The sequence below is a fragment of the Phodopus roborovskii genome, unplaced genomic scaffold, assembly GCF_943737965.1.
Source record: "Phodopus roborovskii unplaced genomic scaffold, PHOROB, whole genome shotgun sequence".
NCBI classification, from domain to species: domain Eukaryota; kingdom Metazoa; phylum Chordata; class Mammalia; order Rodentia; family Cricetidae; genus Phodopus; species Phodopus roborovskii.
Genome location: NW_026126469.1, coordinates 18,203,433 through 18,219,163, shown reverse-complemented (window position 1 = coordinate 18,219,163; position 15,731 = coordinate 18,203,433). Strand labels below are relative to the sequence as shown.

At 41.6% G+C, this 15,731-nt stretch overlaps 1 protein-coding gene across 6 annotated transcripts in view; it reads right to left on the bottom strand.

The window, feature by feature from the left end:
- The window catches only part of Lrch3 (leucine rich repeats and calponin homology domain containing 3), an 88,512-nt gene that overhangs the window by 4,846 nt on the left and 67,935 nt on the right, over window positions 1-15,731 (bottom strand). For 2 of the 6 annotated variants that reach the window (XM_051191365.1, XM_051191367.1), the window contains 6 exons: window positions 13,757-13,805; window positions 12,823-12,930; window positions 10,812-10,918; window positions 9,727-9,864; window positions 4,755-4,832; window positions 638-1,028 (listed from right to left, as the gene is read on the bottom strand). In XM_051191365.1, coding sequence (XP_051047322.1) covers window positions 825-1,028; window positions 4,755-4,832; window positions 9,727-9,864; window positions 10,812-10,918; window positions 12,823-12,930; window positions 13,757-13,805 — 684 coding nt within the window. In that variant the 3' untranslated portion in view covers window positions 638-824. Of the gene's footprint in view, window positions 1-637; window positions 1,029-4,754; window positions 4,833-9,726; window positions 9,865-10,811; window positions 10,919-12,822; window positions 12,931-13,756; window positions 13,806-15,731 lie in introns of those variants that run through there. The other 4 variants (XM_051191368.1, XM_051191370.1, XM_051191366.1 and 1 more) reach the window with 3 other exon arrangements.

The following is a 15,731-nucleotide window of genomic DNA, read 5'->3' as shown; positions in this document are numbered from 1 at the left end:
TTGGCCCCAGGTTCAGAAACTGATCTACTAAGCATTCCAATACGGAATGTAGCCTCACTGGACCTGCAGTTCCGATACAATCTCCCCAACAGTCTACAAAATACAAGTTCCCCTATAAAAATGGCTAGAACATGGTAGAGATGATATGAATTTCAAATGTCACATCCTAACAGGACTCCAGTAGTGGATCTGTCACAGGCAGCACACATCGTAAGCATGGCCATATCTCTGATGCAGACTCTGATCATCTGCTCACTGTCCATGGTCTTAAATGGGCACATTGGCTCAGAACAGCAATCTGGGGAACCTCCAGTATCTTTAAACTAAAAATTCAGACAAACTAAAGTTTAAATGCCCCATGCCTTCTAAATGTCCAAATACTGTTAATATTAAGGGCTTGTTAGGACTTGAGGGCAGAGGACTAAGTAACAGGGTACTCCAAATTAGAAAGGGTACCAGTAATTTTATGGTGAGCAGCTGTTGAGAGGGCTCAGACATTCTTTACTTCAAAAGTGAAGTTGTCACAAAATATACAAAGACAGGCAGAGTTCTCTGTGGCTCAGGACTGCATTAATAGAAACACTTCAACCATCTCCCACCCCCAATATGAGAAACAAGGCCACACAGGGCAGGAGGGAAGCAAATGACCAGGGGCAGAATGCTGATCTCTCTGTTAGCCATCGTTAGCGCCTACTGTGCAATGTACTGCTGTCTGGACATACAAGAAACAATGCACCTACTCAAGTTAGCACTGTCAGTAATTCTGTATGAGAAACAAACCTTCACCAAGCACAGGAAGGAGGTGGAAGGCACCGGAAGCACGGTCAGCTAGAGGAAAAGACCCGGTAATAAAGCATACAGAGAGTTAACATTAATGCACAGTAAAATGCCACAAAACCCAGAAGCTGGACAGATAAAGAGACAAAGTTGGATTCTTCTGCATGTGCCCCAAGAGAAAGCAGCGTTTCAACAGTTCTTTTAACGCTGAGGTTTAGCTGAAGGATGTCGGAAGGGGAACACAGATTGTCCTGTCCAAATGTGAGCAGGAAAGGAAAACAGAAAAACACCGTCAGTGTAGCAGAAGGCAGATGAGTACAGAACTCAGTAAATCATGTCAGCCACGGTCAGACACACACCTTGTGGCCTTTTATCATAAGTACGAAATGCTGAAAAACAAAACTGTGGGCTCATCTATGTACACAGATGATTTCTCTACTGAGTAGCAGAATAAAGCTTGCTTGTTGGTGGCTAGCCATGAGCATTAAGGGAACAATGGACAGAGCTGGCTTGTGGTTCAGGGTGTGTGGCCTGAGAGTTGGGGAGGTGGGTAGGAGGTGTCCTCATCTCAATTCCCATTCTTCCTTATTATTGAGGGAAGAGAAGGCACAAAGTGAGGATGCTGACTGGAGAGGGGTAATCACCAAGCAGGTAAACCACAGAGACTCCAAGCCTGAGCAAGCCTTGTAATGAGAAGGTTTACTACGGAGGAGCCCCGTTTACTGACTTAACCATCAGATGAAGTCCACCACCATCCCTAGATCAGGTTCACAACTACATACACAGAAATGGAGAAAGCATCTAAAGTCACCATTAGTACCATTATCAGTGGACTCAACCTGGAAATACTCTTCAACACATACAATAATTCTAGGATATAAGATAATAGAAGCATAATAAAAGTGAACATGCATACATGTCTTTATCCAGAGGCTTCTTAGTTTCCTTACTTTCAGTGATCCCTTCATATTTTGAGGGTGAGCTGGGATGGGCCCTAGGAAAGGCCTCTACTATTGCTACATCCCCAGCCCATTCACATCATAATTTGACTCATTTTTGTCTATCATTTGTCTTTCATTTTATTTTTGTCTGAAACAAGGTCTTATGTTACCCAGCCTTGTCACAAACTCACTATATAGCTGAAGATGACCTTCAACTCCATATCCTACTGCCTCCATTTTCCAGATGGAGTGATTATAAGCATGCTTCACCATGCTGGACTCATAGTTCATCCTGCACAACACTTTTTAGTTATACTGAGAAGTAACGACTTTTACACTTATTTTCTACCTAGGCACTGAGCTACTATGTTCCCTGTTTTACAGTCTAGTAAGGGCCAGAAGGGGGTAAGAACAAAGCAAGACAGACTGCTAGGTTAATGCTACTAATTTGTGAATTTGTTTGTTATCCTTTATTCTGTCCAGAAAAATGACTAATTTTCAACAGAAATAGCAGCAAAACTAGAACTCATCTAAAACTGGTAGAGAAGTGGGTAGCAGGCACAAGGCGAGAAGGAAGAGGTGGTTTATGTGGGTGTCCACTTCCTCTTTCTGGAAGAGGAGCTGGGGGTGTGTTGTGAAGGTATAGAACCCACGCTAACCACCCTGGAAAAAAATCAGTTTTAAACTGTACCTTTTCTGTCTCTGTACCTGCCTTTAAATAGCACAGCTCAGGTAGAAGGAGTGGCTGAGCTGTAACAAAACTTGGAAGCTCTGCTTGGAAAATGCTGACCTAAACACATGCTTAACGCACAGTGTTTTTCTACTTTGCTGACCAAAGTAGACAGGGACATTCTAAAAGAGCTCCAGGTTCCGGCCTTTGCAGCTGAAATAAGGTGGCTCTGTAGAGCCTGGCAGGCAGCTCTGATGTCTAGAAATGGTGCCGAGGAGGATCCTCATGAGTCGGGCGTGGACAGAACCAGCACACTACTGCTTCTTGTGCTTCCCATTCTGTGTGCCAGTGCAAGGCACACGCGGTGTAGTACATATGGTGTGCAACTTGAGCAGGTAGCAGCCATGCTGACATAAGACAGGAATACCTGAATGCTAACGTGCACATATGGACTGACAATATGACTTTCACTGTGGAGAAAATACATGCCAGTTTCTTAGAAAACGTAGTAAATGGTAAAATGGTTTCATAACGTTTTGTAAGTTAATGATATAAAAAGAAATTCTAGTTTTGAGTTTTTCCATAAGATAAAAATAACTATTAGAGAAGTTTAGAAAAGGCTGGGTGGTGGTGGCACAGGCCCTTACTCCCACATTTGGGAGGCAGAGGCAGGCAGATCTCTGAGTTGGAAGCCAGGCTGGTCTACTAAGTGAGTTTTAGGACAGTCTCCAAAGCAATATAGAAAAACCCTGTCTTGAAAAACCAAGATGGAAAAGGGGTGAAAATCAAACCCATCCACAACACATCAGAACACACCAGTATGATCTACCTGGTAAGGCTAAGTAAGGGGCAGTAGAATTCATGCTGGCTGTGAAGACACAGGTGGGAACGGCCTTTCTTTTCTACTCTGCAGTATGTGAAGCTACACGTAAAGGGTGCTCAGTGCATACATGACACTGTGGCCTCCTGGCTCTTCTTGCTCAGTTAGAACAGGATGGTGTACTGGGTGAAAAGCATCACTGGGAAGCTATGGGGGCTTAACTTGGAGCAAAGCTGATGTTTCTGACAGGCCCAGGAGCCAATCCTGAGTTTCTAACAGTTAATCAAGCAGCTGACAGAAGAGGCTGGTGTTTTTGTCTCTGTAGACTAGACAAAACTAAGGCTTAAGAGACTGGAGGGTGTGGCTCAGTGGCAGAGCATGCAGGAGGCCACAGCTTCCATCTTCATCAAGAAAGAAAAGAGAAACTGCCAACCACACCTCACCAAGCTGCTAATTTCTTTACACTGTTGCTAAGCATTGTGGTGAGCACCACAGACTCAGCACTGGAGGCTGAGGTGGGAGGGAAACTCTAAGACCAACCTGAGCATAACACTATGTCAAAAGTCTATGTTCACATCTTCCAAAACTCCATGCACCCTCAACAGTAAAGCAGTTTTTAACTGAGCACCAAAAGGGTCACTGAATGAACAGTGTAAACATTTCTTTTCTTATTAAATCTATAAAGTTTAATTCTAGTACTATCAATGGCAAGAAATACAACAGACCAGAGATTCTCAACTTTGCTAATGTTGTGACCCTTTAATACAGCTCCTTATATGCTCTGGTGACCCCCAACTATAAAATTATTTTCACTGCTACTTCATGACTATAATTATGAATTGTAATGTAGTATCAGTGTTTCCATGGTCTGTGAAAGGATTGTTTGATCCCCGGGGGGGGGTCTGGACCCACTGCCATAGAGGCAGGGCACGTGCTTATAAGTAGTCTCCACTGTGCTAACTTCCAAAGGGTTGCAGCCTCGTGGAAAGACAGGAGGAGGCAGAATTGCACTTCAATTTAGCCAATGGGACTGCATTTGGATTTCTCAGTTTGTACAGCTATACTATTTGCGTATTTGATGTGGACATCTGGGAAACTGGGGTGAAGTATACATAAGAACTCTGCTATTTTTGTAACATTTTGTGAAGTCTAAAATTATTTAATTAACACATATATTTAAAATGTATTAAAAGCAAGTATTAAAAAACTGAAGCCAACAAAAGAATTCCCAATCTGAATGGTATGTGTGAAAACATTCTGTTATATGTAGCTGTATATAGGTCAAAAGACCTAGTGGGGATGTTTAAGAAAACAGAACCATTATTTTTCATTTATTAGTTATAACACACTGTTTAAATCAACACTTAGCAGTCTTTTTAAAGATCCTTGGAAATGAGGGAAACATCAAAGAATATTGCTGGAGGGAATATTGAGAGAGCCTTGTAATTACACATCATGTTAGTAGTGATCAGCTTAGTTCAGTTAGACCCAAGAAGAATAATTACACACACACACACACACACACACACACACACACACACGTTACCTGAGGTACACCGATTTTTCTGCAAGCATCCAGGAAGTTCTCCACATTCCGCCTACATTTTGCCATTGTTAATTTAGGCTGCAGTGAGACAAGGAGTGGAGAAACTATGTTATCAACAAAGGTCAAAAAAGCATTCAGCTATAAACTGCTCTTGCTGGTTGTTATATACTTACTGCTGTGCACACTGGGGCTTAGCAGACTTTTCCTTAGGAGATTGGGCAGCGAATGCTAATCTCCAGAGCCTCAGAACCGTTGCCACTACTCAAGTCTGCTAGGGGCATGAAAGCAGCCATAGGGTCGACTAAACTAGTGTGGCTGCATTCAATAAATACTACTTATAGACATAGGTGCTAGCCTCTAAGGGTAGTCTGCCACCTTCCAATAGCTACATTTTGCTTTGGTTTAGTAAGGTAAGTGCTAAGAAGGTATTTTTTCATCTTGAAACAAAATAAAAGAAAATTAGAGAGAACATGAAAGAGAATGTATCACTGAGTGGTTCACTGTTCAAGCATGGCCACAATTAACAATTAACGTTCGTTTCTTTTGATTTATTGTTTGTTTATTTATTTATTTATTTGGTTTTTCCAAGACAGGGTTTCCCTATGTACCTGTGGAGCCTGTTCTGGAACTAGCTCTTATAGCCAGGCTGGTCTTGAACTCCCAAGGCCTGGGATTAAAGCCATATGCCACTTATACCCATCAGTTTATTACTTTTTGAGGCAGTGTCTCACTACATAGCTCTGGCTGGCTTAGTACTTACTCTGTGGACCAGGCTGGCCTCAAACTCACAGAGATTCACCTGCCTCTGCCTCTGGAGTGCTGGAATTAAAGGCATGTGCCACCACCACCCACTGCCTGGTTCTATTTTAAAATATTAATTTTCCAGGTATAAGTGTTCCGTCTGCATGTATATCCATCCGTACATCATGTGCATGCTATGCCTAGAGAATCCAGAGGAAGACACTGGGTCCTTGGGAAATGGAGTTATGGACAGGTGTGAGCCACCATGTGACTGCTGGGAATTGAACTTAGTCCTCTGCAAGAACAGCCAGTGCTCTTAACCCCAGCCCTATCTTTTACATTTAACCTCATTAGACACTTTGGAAATTAAAAAAGTCTTAATGGCCGGGTGGTGGTGGCAAATGCCTTTAATCCCAGCACTTGGGAGGCAGAGGCAAGCGGATCTCTGTGAGTTTGAGGCCAGCTTGTCTACAAAATGAGTACCAGGACAGCCAGAGCTACACAGAGAAACCCTATCTTGAAAAACAAACAAACAACAAATGAACAGAAAGTCTTAATGATGGCTACAAAGCTACTTTAAAGGAGAATGATTAATGCAGAAAATTCCCTTAATTACTAACCAGTGAGCTTACTTTTCTGTAAAGATTTGTAAAGACTAAAAATAAAGAGGCATCCTATATCCTCTTAAAGTTTTGTTTCTTACCTACTTAGTTATCATGGAACACAATGTAAGAAAAATAGAAATTTCATATTCTAAAATGATGTTCAAGTATTGGGTATGGAAGACAGATGTTTGTAGGGACTATGTAGTTTTGTTTTTGATTTTTCGAGACAGGGTTTCTCTGTGCTTTCTACTGCCGTCAGCCACACCATGACCACATGTGTCTTGGGGAGAAAAGGGTCTAGTCCATTTTACACTTTATAAGCCATCAGGAGAAACCAAGCAGGAACTCAAGAAGGATGGGAACCTAGAATCAGGGCTACAGCAGAGACCATGGAAGAATTATGTTTAATTGGCTTGCTTTCTGCCCAAGGTTTGCTCGCCTTGCTCTCTTATACAACCTAGGACCACCTACCCACGGGTAGGACTGTCCCTAACAGGCTGGGACCTTACATCCATCATTAATCAAGAGAATGGAACACAGACTTGTTTACAGGCCAATCTGGTAGAGGTGTTTTCTCAGCTGAGGTTCCTCTTCCCAGACGACACTGGCTTGTGTCAAGTTGACAGGAAGCTGTAAACCAGTACAGCTCCCTTTCCTGCCAGTGCCAAATTCTTAACTCAAAAAAAAAAAAAAAGTGGGAGAAAGATGGAACATAAACGCTAGGATCATGATCTCCTGACAGATGAGAACAGAAACCAAGGCCTGGGCTTCTCCACCTGCTACTTCACACTGGCACCGCCTCTGCTGCTGCTGCTGCTTGTGCCAGGAAAAATAAGGGAGATGTGCGGTCTCTTCAGCTCCAGAGGAAGGTAAGGTGAACTGAGGGGAAGCAGCTAGGAGAAGCTCCTGAGCAAAGGACCCAGTTTTCACAATTCTGCAAAGAAAGAGCATGCAGAGCCAGTGCGGTTGGGCATGCCTCAAACTCCAGAATGTAGATGGTTCAGGCAGGGAGTTCAAAGCCAGCATTGGCTGAATGAGAAAAAATAGCTGGGTAGAGTGACATAGGTGGGTTTCTGTGAGTTTGTAGCCAGACTGGTCTACATGGTTTTGTGTTTGCCCAGGACTACATAGTGAGAACATGTCTCAGAAAACCAAAACTCCCAAATCCAACAGGACCAACTGCCTCACTCTGGTGTACCTGTCTAGGCTAGAAATTCTCTCCACATGCCACCTTCTTTCTCTCTGCCTCACAGAGCAAGAATCAAAGGCAAGAACTATTAGCATTTCTTCCTATGAAGTGGTCAAGACTGGTCAAGACCTGGTCTGAGTTCAGCAGAGGAGATAAGCAAGAGAAGCAGCCATGAGCACTCTGTTTCACAAAAGAGGGAAACCTGTTTCTGAAATATTAATATTTACGGAAGAATAGCCATAACCTTGCTATAAGAAGGAAAAAAAAAAATCATGTTTCTGTGCAAAAGCAAGGGTAAAACAGTTAATGCTGCTAATTAAAAACTGGTTCAAATGCAATTTCCTATAGCTCATATGAAAATGAAGGACCGAGGGAAGGGGACATGGGGTAAGGTGAGAAGGGGAGAGAGTGAGCACTCAGTACACACTGCTATCACATGAGGACTACTAGTAGCACCTTACTTGGAAGAACACCTGCTGTCTGAGAAGGTCACATCCATCAGTGGGATGCAGGATGCAGCCTCTCCATCACTTACTCTAGACTGCGGGAATCAGTTTCATCTAAAGCAGTAAATCTTACAGGAAGCCACTATCTCCAAAAGTTTTCCCAGAACTGCCAATGGCATGACATGATTTTTGGCAGCAAAGTCTAGCCTCTTTTATTTGTATAATGTAGAGCCTATACTGAATATGAGATTTGAACTGAAAAGAGCAAAAGATATATAATTCTGTGTATTTAAAATGATTCAAACACTTTTTCAGGCATTGGAAACTTTATTTTTAAGGCAGGGTATCATGTAGCACAGCTGGCTTTAAACTTGCTGTATAGGCCAGGGTAGTCTTGAGTACCTGATCCTCCTGCCTCAAACTCCTGAGTGCTTGAATTACAGGCATGACCCACCATGTCCAGCTTAAAACTTTTAATGAAACATTTGTTATAGTGTGTGTGCACACAGTGTGTGGGGCACGTGTGCCACAGGGAGGTCAGAGAACAACTCTGCAGAGTGGGCTCTAAGATCCAGCTCTGGTGGTCAGTCTCGTGTGACAGGCTCTACCTGCTGAGCCATGTCACCAGCTCAAAACTCAGTATTTGTTTGTTTTTGGTTTTGAGATGGATCTCACTATGCAGCCCTGGCTGGTCTGAACTGACGAGGCTGGCCTTGAACTCACAGCGATCTACCTGCCTCTGCCTCCCAAGTGCTAGGATTAAAGGTGTGAGCTACCACAGTTGGCTCAAAAACTGTATTTTAAAAATTTGCTTTCATTGAAAATTTCATTTAAAGTATTGGGCCAGAATGATGGGTTTGGTTCACAGTACCCATATGACAGCTCACAGACACTGTTAACTTTAGTTCCAGGGAATCTAATGCCCCCTTTTTTTTTTTTTTTTTTTGGCTTAGATGGACTCCTGCACACATGTGATACACATAAACTATTTTAAGCATATGTGTACATGTGCACAAACATAGATTTTAAAAACATTTATTTTTCCCTTTTCAAGACAGGGGGTTTCTTTATGTATCCCTGGCTATCCTGGAACTCACTTTGTAGACCAGGCTGGCCTCAAAATCACGAAGATCTTCCTGCCTCTGCCTCCAGGGTGCTAGGATTAAAGGGTGCACCACTTCTACCTGGTTATCAACATTTTTTTCTTAAAGTATAAGGAAACCCTCTTAAATTATACCTAAAGCATTAATAAGCATGTATGGCAAAAACAAACTCATTTTAAGAAGGTGATATTAAGGGCTGGAGAGATGGCTCATAAGGTAAGAGTGAATATCACTTTCCCAGAGGACCAGAGTTCAACCACCCACACAGCAGCTCACAACCATCTGTAAGTCTAGCTCCATGGGATCTGACACCCCCTTCTAGACTCTGCCAGAAGAGCAGTCATATATACAGACCCATATTCAGATATACACATATATGTAATTAAAAAAATAATCCTAGGAAAGGGAGGATGGCTAAAAATGTAAAAGATAATGTCCATAGGTCCTGATACAAATTTCTAAGAGGTAGTGTATTCCCCAAGTTAGCAAGGTATGCAACTGTTTTGAGCATATAGTCTAATTCCTCTACTTAGAACCACTGTCATCTATACCCACACATTCACCCTGTGGGTGATCTACTTTCAACAACTGAACAACTCTATTATTTAAGTTGCTAGCTGGCCAATTCCTTCTTATACTTCAGAATTGGATTAGTTCAACTTTTCCTCTAGAAGGTTTCTCTGAATTCTCTAGGCAGAGTTAACCAGTCTCCTTTTAGTATCCTCACAGCACACTTCTTACACACCTCTTACAATTGTCAATACATGCTGTGAGAACAAAAAGGTGAAGACTGGGCTCTTTGTATCTGCATTGCTAGTTTCTAGCACAATGACACCACTGAACTGAAAAGCAATTTAATAGTCAACGTTGCCTGGCACTACAACTTACCACGGCTGGAGATGGGACATGAATGCTTGGGACAGATCGAGGCCGAACATGATTGGCCAAGTGGCAAAGTACAACACCATCAGTTAGAGCTGCTCCAAGATCACAGGGCAGAGATACTTTTAATCGGTACTCAATATGCTGTAAGAATAGGAAATGTCATGCATTAATTAAAGACTGATTATTATATAGGATGTAAAACTGAAACAATGGAAATCCAGAAAAAAACTGGACACGGTGATATATGCCTGTAACCCCAGTATTTACAATGCTTGGTGAGCAGAAGGACTACAGTAAGTTTGATGCCCACCTGGGTGCCACAGTGAGTTCCAGGCTGGCCATGGCCATAAAGTAAGACCTTGTCTCAAAACAAAAACAAAGTAAAAACAAAACAAACTCTAGAAAAAAGGAAATAACTTACTCCAGCCCCTGTTTTCCTTCTAACTCAGGTCAATAACTTAAAGATTATCATTTTATGACTTGGGAAACCACCGAGTCTGGAAATGGTGGTGTGTGCCTGTGATTCCAGAATAGAGAGGCATGGGGAAGAAAACTGAGTGATCAAGGCCAGCCTGAATGACACAGTTAGGACTTTTCTCAACAAACAAAAACGAAACCAAACTGGATTCTTGTTTAATTCTAATCCCTCAGCATGTACATGTGGTGTGAGAATGTGCCCATGCACACAAATCCTCTCTCTTTTAAGGAAGGGTCTCACTGTGTAGCACAATCTGGTCTCAAACTGGTGATCCTGTTACCTCAGATTACTGAGTGGTTACACTTGTGGACCACCATGCCACATCTGGCACTTACGCATTGTAGCTACTCCTCTGAGATTCCCTTTTAACATGATGAAAAACAGAAATGGGAAAAATAAAAATGAACATGGCTATGACATGAGCTTTAAAAATTATTCATCTAATTTTCTCAATAAAAAGTTTAAAAGAATTTCCTCAATAGTAAAATTTCTTACATTTATCAAAAAAACACAGCAAACAATGCACTGACTTTATGGTAATGGCGGACGTGAGCATGTAAACACATGGTTATAGACTACAGAAATGACACTGCAAAGATAGTGTACACACTTTGCGTAGTTGATCTATTGATTTCAGCTCTTCTTCCCTCTGTCTTGTTACAGGGTCTGCAGGGCCAGTTGCAGGTGCAGAAGACAGGAGAAGGGGTGATGCACGAGCTGGAAAACACGAGAGATGGAAAGGTCAGCTGCTAGTGCTAGGAAATACATTGTCTGGCAAGTTTCCATGCCAGTACAGTGCTTTCTACTTTCTGGAATGACATTTTAAAAGTATCATCTGGGGCTGGGAGAGATGGCTTAGTGGTTAAGAGAACTTGCTTATCTTGTCAACAAAGGACCCAGTTTTACTTCCCAGTGTCCATGTGGTGGTTCATAAGTACTTGTAACAAGTTCCAGGGGATTTAATGCTTTATTCTGACCTCCTTGAATACATGGTGGACATACATACATGAACATAAAACACCTATACACAGAAAGTAACATAATAAAGTTTAAAAAAAAGTATTATTATAAGAAAGAAAACAGATTTACTGAGCAAACTGAAGAGGGGTAGTGGGATGGTTAGCAGCTGTGGTGTTTAAAAGAAATGGCCCCCATAGGGAATAGCAAGATTGGGAGTGACTTTGTTAGAGGAAGTGTGTTACTGTGCAGGTGGCTTTGAGGTCTCCTATGCTCAAGCTATACCCAATGTCACAGTCTACTTCCTGCTGCCTGTATATCAACACGTAGCAGCTCCTTCTCCAGCACCGTATCTGCCTGCATGCTGTCATGCTCCCTGCCATGATGATAATAGATGATACCTCTAAAACCACCTCTAAAACGAGCCACCACCTCGATCATTTTCCTTCATAAGAGTAGCTGTGGACATAGTGTCTCTTCATAGCAATAGAAACCCTAACTAAGGCAGTAGCTAAAGACCCACTGCAGATGAAAATTTCAAATATATAATTATAATGGCAGTTTGAATTATTCATTTACAAATGATTTTGTTGAAAAATATAACATATATGTAAAATTACACAGTTCTAAATAGAGGCCAATAAATTATTGTCACAAAATGAAATGGCTAAATGCTATAAGTGAAATTTACTTACACTTCAAAGCCACTTGCATATTCTCTGCCCATTAGAGCACAGAGTACCAGTATCCTCACTTTCAGCACCATAGATTTTGTCCATTTTTGAGAACTGTCTATAAATTAAACCATACTGTATAAATTCTTTGTGTATGGCTTCTTTTGATCAACACTAAAGGTATCTATCAGTACTGTACATTCTAGATATATCAGTATTGTTGTATCATTTTCATTACTTTCATGACATTTCATTATATAGATACATCAATGTTCATTCCCTTCTTACTTGTGAACATTCAATTTGGCACCATTATAAATAATGTTGCTATGAATGTTTTTGTATCTTTTTTTTGTTCTAAACATGTGCCTATTTCTCAAAGTAAAACTGTTGGTAATAGGTACATAAAAGTTCAATAGTTTGTCAAGCTGAGTGTTGGTGGCACACGCCTTTAATCCCAGCACTCAGGAGGCAGAGGCCAACCTGGTCTACAGAGCTGGTTCCAGGACATGCTCCAAAGCAATACAGAGAAACCTTGTCTCGAAAAACCAAAAAGAAAAAAGTTCAATAGTTTGTCAATAGAGAAAGATCTGAGAAAGAGTTCATTGTAAGAGAAGAATGTTCTTTAATTTATTTGTTCAATATGTTTTTGGTTTTGGCTTTTGAGAGAGGATGTTGTGATACAGCCTGGGCTAGCCTTAAAATTAATTCTGCCTCAGCCTCTAAATGCAGGGATTATTGGTATGTACCATCATGCACAGTTGAAACACCATAAAACATATTTTAAATGGTACTGAGAAAGTTTCTAATCCACACAAAAAACCCAAGATGCTCCTGATTTAATGTCAGTGAGGTTACATACACTTGTAGAGCTAACTTTTGCCAACATGCAGCTAGGTGTGTGGCTGAAAAGCATGTAAGAGGTCACATCACAACACTGCGTAAAGCCATTCCCCACTCTGCCATGCCTTCAAAATAGCCACCACTCACCTTTATTAGTTTCTGCCCTAACGGCAGCTCGGAAAAGGAAGCTTTCAGGGCGCTGGGGCTGATTTCTCTGGGTGGCAGCAGGAAAAGAATATGCAGGGGAATGATGGACTATATCAGCATGGAAAAGCAAGATGATGTTAAAGGAAATGGGAAACAAATCAAAGACGATGTAGACAAATGTCACAAAAATCCGATTACTAGCACAAAAGGAAAATCGAATCAAACATGGTATGATATAAAATGATGATTCTATTCATTAATGAAAAACTCTCATGTATAAGGGAAAAGTTGTGTATTTATTTTTAAAGTTCTGTTATTTTTAGTATATCAACAAAGGCAGGTTAAAAGTTAATACACTGAACTTAGCCTCTTGCAATTCTATAGCCCTGCTAATTCCTATTCATTATTCCTTACCAAATAGCTAACTAGTTAAAAAAAAAAAAAAAAAAAAAGAAATCCTGGTAAAGAGGGATAAGGCTGTGACTCAATTGGTAGAGTGTTTGCCTGGCATTCATAAAGCCCTGGGTTTGATCAGTTTGCTCCCCAGAACTACCAGAACCAGGCGTGGTGGCACAGCTAATGCTCTGCAGCTGGCGGCAGAAGCAGGACAATCACACAGTTACCTCTCTTTACACCAAGTAACAAGCCAGGCTGGGTCACTGAGATGGTCATCTCTATTTGTCTCTTTCTGTGTCTGCCTGTCTCCCTTCCTCTCTCTCTGTCTCTCTCTCTCTATGACACACACACATACACACAAAGAAATCCTGGTAAAGAATAACTGTGATGTGGTGAGCCTGGTGACAGATGCCTGTTGTAATCCCAGTACTTGGGAGGATGAGGCAGGAGACCCATTAGTTCTGGCTAGCCTTGGTTATACAACAAGACTGCCCCCCTTGGCCCCCAAAAATAGATATAGCACTTTTGTATCTATTACCTGTCTCTGTCGTAGTAAAGCTTGAGGTGACAGTAACTCTGTTGTCACTCTGTGGAGAAACAGATAATATCAACAGTTACTACCCAAGAAAGGACAATTCCCACATTTTAGTAATTTAGGGAATGTGAGGAAGCTATGCAATTTTCCCTTCAAAACTAAGTTTAGAAATGAAAAGTTTAGTGAAATTGATTTTCTATTTTTTCTTAAAAAGATAAATTTTTTGCTTAGTTCTATTTATGTAATTCATTCTCTAAAGATCTAACTGACCTCTCCAAACAACATGGGAAAGGACCATCCTAAAGCAAAAATGACTATTGGGAAATACACCAGAAAGAGAAATCTTATTTAATATAGTTTCTTTTTTTAATTTTATTTATTTTATGTGCAATATGCTCTGGAACTGGAGTTACAACAGTTGTGAGCTGTCATGCAGTTGTTAGGAACTGAACCCAGGTCCTCTGGAAGAGCAGCCAGTGCTCTTAACCACTGAGCCATCTCTCTAGCCCCTCTAATACAGCCCCCCGCCCCCAGACAAGGTTTCTCTGTTTAACAGTCTTGACTATCCTGGAACTCACTTCCTTGAACTCACTGAAATCCACCTGCCTCTGCTTCTCGAGCACTGGGATTAAAGGCATGAGCTACCACCTCCTCACTCTAATATAGTTTCTTAAGTAAAATGCAACCTCAAAGTGTGATGACTATTTCTTAATTTCTGTTAAAAATGTATTTAAAACATGATAGATAATTGCTAGAGTGTGGCTTAGTGGTAGATGCTTATATAACATGTTCTGGGTTCAATCCACAACACCACACCACACACACACACACACACACACACACACACACACACACACACACACACACACACACACAGAGAGAGAGAGAGAGAGAGAGAGAGAGAGAGAGAGAGAGAGAGAGAGAGAGAGGAGAGAATGACACATATTTTCTAGAATATTTGAGTACCAACATTTCTTTTTGGTTTTATGTGGCAGGAGCTTTCTATATAATCCTTTCTTGGAATTCTACATAGAGCAGGCTGCCCTCACATTTGTGGAGATCTGCTTGCCTATGCCTCCAGAGTACTGGGATTAAAGAAGTGTAAAAATGGAGCAATAACTAAGTGGATATAAAGTTTATATGCAAAAAGGAAACCAAACTAATTCAGCTAATTAGAAAAGAAATGTTCACTTCTTTAACCACTCTGTATAGCCCAACTCCTTGCCACCTCATATGCCTACAAACTCTTCCTTCTGTACAAAAGTACAATGACTGGCGACATTGGAACCTGCCTGTGGGCAACTATGGCTGTGCAGCTGGCCATTACCTACATGATAACCAGAGCATTCACCATCAACCCAAATGAGACATCTAGTGGGAGCTGCATGTCAGTGTGGTGACCCTGAAAGTGTACAAGGGGAGAGATGTCCTGGAATTGTAGCTTTTTTTTTCTGTGAGGAATCCAGTTGCACATGACTCTTCCTGATGCCAAAGAGCCCACATTAAGCATGGATAGCACTGAAGGCCACTACCGAGAACCCACAGAAGTGCAACACTGAGGGACACGTCTATGTAACCAAAACCCTTTCCCTTGATGTCTTCAGCATTCAAGCATAGGCTTTCACAGTTCAAAGTGACAGCTTTGGGTCTGTGGAAGACTGTGTGTAGCATGGAAACAATATGCTGACTGCCACTGTGGTGGTCAGTGCTCTGGTACAGCTAGTCCTCCTTCTCATCAGCAGGAAGACTCATTCCAGCTACTAGACCACCTGGCCTGGAGGGAGGGTGTGCTACAGATACACAGGGAGGCTGCTCACATCTGAATTTGGACAGGTATGGAAGGGAGACACACTTTCTAGAAAACTTTTTATTGTTGTTTGTTTGCCTTGAGACAGAGTTTCCCTGTGGAACAAGTTCCTGGCTGTTGTAGGACTCACTCTGGAGACCAAGTTGGCCCTGACATCAAGAGACCCCTCTG